At 33.9% G+C, this 2,725-nt stretch overlaps 1 protein-coding gene across 2 annotated transcripts in view; it reads left to right on the top strand.

Moving 5' to 3' along the window:
• The window catches only part of LOC107675992 (C-X-C motif chemokine 11-like), a 9,398-nt gene that overhangs the window by 1,015 nt on the left and 5,658 nt on the right, over positions 1–2,725 (top strand). Inside the window, exons 3-4 of one of the 2 annotated variants that reach the window (XR_001632671.1) lie at positions 177–275; positions 530–861. Coding sequence is in view for 1 of the 2 variants with exons in the window: in XM_016470509.1 (XP_016325995.1) it covers positions 177–275; positions 530–578 (148 nt within the window). In the remaining variant the exon portion in view is untranslated. Of the gene's footprint in view, positions 1–176; positions 276–529; positions 1,099–2,725 lie in introns of those variants that run through there. The other variant, XM_016470509.1, reaches the window with a different exon arrangement.

The following is a 2,725-nucleotide window of genomic DNA, read 5'->3' on the forward strand; positions in this document are numbered from 1 at the left end:
TAACTTTGTAAACTGGCTGTATATATATATATATATATATATATATATATATATACATACAGTATAAAACTTAAGGTTTTAATCTTAAAGTATAAATCTGTATGTAAACTTTTTTGCATGAAATCCTATAAGCTAGACTGAATCTTATTAATTTGATGCATTTTTAATGTCTGCAGATTGACACTAAAACCTGTGAATAACTCCACTGAAGTCGTCCAGCGCTGCTTGAGTCCAGAAACAAAACAAGGAATTAACCTGCAGGCTTGCTGGAACAAGTACGGACATTTTATTATGTCAATTGCATTTCTCAATCAGTAATAATGAACTAATACTAAACAATATCAGCCACAAATCTAATACGATGGTATACATAAAAATAACTATACATTTTACTAAGGATAAGAATCAATTAGTTAGTATTAGTTAGTAGTAATTAGTATGCACTTGTATCCACAAAAAAATGTTTATGCATAGTATATATTAGGCATTCGATTAATGTGTGCACTTTTTTTTGTTTAATTTGCAACAGGAAGAACACCAACAACACTTCCCCATTTAAGATATCCAACTGCTTCTAAAGTGCAGAAGAGCACGGGAGGACAGAAGGGGGGATCTGGAAACTCTAGAAACCCTGTAAGTGGAATGTCTGTCATATGACCCCGCACTGGCCAATCAGAATCCTGGGTTTTGAGTGTTGGCCTCATGCAGCTGATGGGAAAATCACAGAAGACCTGAAAACACCCGGAGCACTGCCAGTAACCGCCGGACGCAGATGTTGTCGGCAAAAGCATTTGGATTAGAATTCACTTACTGTATGACTGAAGCACTGAACGTATCATTACTCCAAACAGTATTTAAATGGTTTTATAATTTAACTTATTTTATAATGTCAAAAGTTAAAATGTGTTTGACTATTTTTGTCTGACAAGGCCCTTTAATGTCATATGTGATGTGTTAGAACTGACTGAGTCACATTACAATGTTTCTTTGACATTACATTTTATAACACATGAAATACATTTTGAGGCTACCAAACAAAATATTTTCATAATGGAAGCTACTTTATACAGTTTTGCAATAAAAGCCAATTTCAAGTTATTCTGCACATTTATTTTCCAAATCCATTATATTTTCCTCTTGATATGAGAATGTGTGTATGATTAATTGTATAGGAAACATGTAGCAGTATTGCATAGATAATAGACGTGGAGGAAGATCAGATATTTTATCCTTCTGAAGATCTTCACACTATTTGCAGACGTTTTATGTGTAGATTTTACACGAGCCCCATCTACTGGTCATGTCTATAAATGTACACTCAAAATGCCTAGGTGTTAGTTTGACGATTGACAAAATAATTATTTAGCAGATGCGTTTATCCAAGTGTTTTGCTTAAGGGTGTGTGGTTCAAACCTGTTTGGCTTCCAGCCCAGACCTTTAACCACTATGTCAATTAATTGAATTTAAAATTTGTTAAAATAGATAACGAGTAAAAATTAAAGGAAAGCCAATGGCCACACAATTTCACATCATCACACATCTACAGTTTATTATATTTACACGCTGTTAGACAACAGAATGAAATAAGCAGGGGGAAATAAATTGCTTTTTTATTTTAAAATAAAAGTAATTCACGTGCAAGCAGAATATATATATAAGTAATAAAATATTTTTTAAAGACGTTTTCGTTTTGCTTTCATCCTGTTATGCCATCATTAATTTGATCATATATTGTCAGTCACTGTCAATACTGTTGTAAAGGGCAGCGGAGCACGTCTTTGCACAGAGGACGTAAACTTGACCGAAAGGGTTGTGTGTGTGTGTGTGTGTGTGTTCTCCTTTCCCTCCTCTCAGGGGAAATCAAAGCTTTTCTCGGAGTTTAACTAAGAGGGTGTGGAGAGAAGAATAGACCCTCAATACATTTCCACACTGTCAGTCCAGTTAACGCTTTGTCTCCTTCTGTCTCTTTCCTTTAATTCATATCTCCTCAGAGAAGCAGCAAAATTAAGTTTTGGGCCTGAACTCAAAACAGGGATGGCTTGAGGCTTGAGTAGAGTTGTATAAATAAAATTAACCCCAAACCTAAGCCATGTATTATTTAGATTAAAATAAATAAATAAATAAATAAATAAATAAAAAATCCACAATTATTCTGCAAAATAAAAAATAAAAACCCGAATAAATAAATAAATAAAATAAAAAATAAAAATAAATAAAAATAAATGGGCTGATTTGTACATTATATTTTGCATTATGTTCCCAAAAATATTTCCTTAAAGGGGTCATCGGATGCAAAATTCACTTTTCAAGTTTGAACATAAATGTATGTTGGAAGTGTGTGTACACATCCATCCTATAATTATAAAAATCCATCCAGTGTTTTTTTTTAAAATCCCTATTTTAAAATCCCCTTTGTCAAACCAGGCTGTTCTGAGATTCCTGTCAGAATGAAGTAGTTCTGTACAGGCCCCTCCCACGATAGTTGATTGACAGTAGTCTTTCAGCACAGACTGGACTGGTGTTTTAGGGTGCTTTCACACCTGTATATCGATTGCTTTGTTCCGAAACAGGGATTAAAATTATTACAATGTTGCTTTTTATTCTTGGAGCGGTTCGCTTTCACATGGCAAAGTTTCTAAACGAACCAAATTTGTTAATACAAGTCACGCGCGAGTAAACTGTTGTCTCATTGGTCAAAGTTCCACGGTTTATTTTCCGGGATTCC

The sequence above is a fragment of the Sinocyclocheilus anshuiensis genome, unplaced genomic scaffold (genome assembly GCF_001515605.1).
Source record: "Sinocyclocheilus anshuiensis isolate Anshui unplaced genomic scaffold, SAMN03320099.WGS_v1.1 scaffold469, whole genome shotgun sequence".
NCBI classification, from domain to species: Eukaryota; Metazoa; Chordata; class Actinopteri; order Cypriniformes; family Cyprinidae; genus Sinocyclocheilus; species Sinocyclocheilus anshuiensis.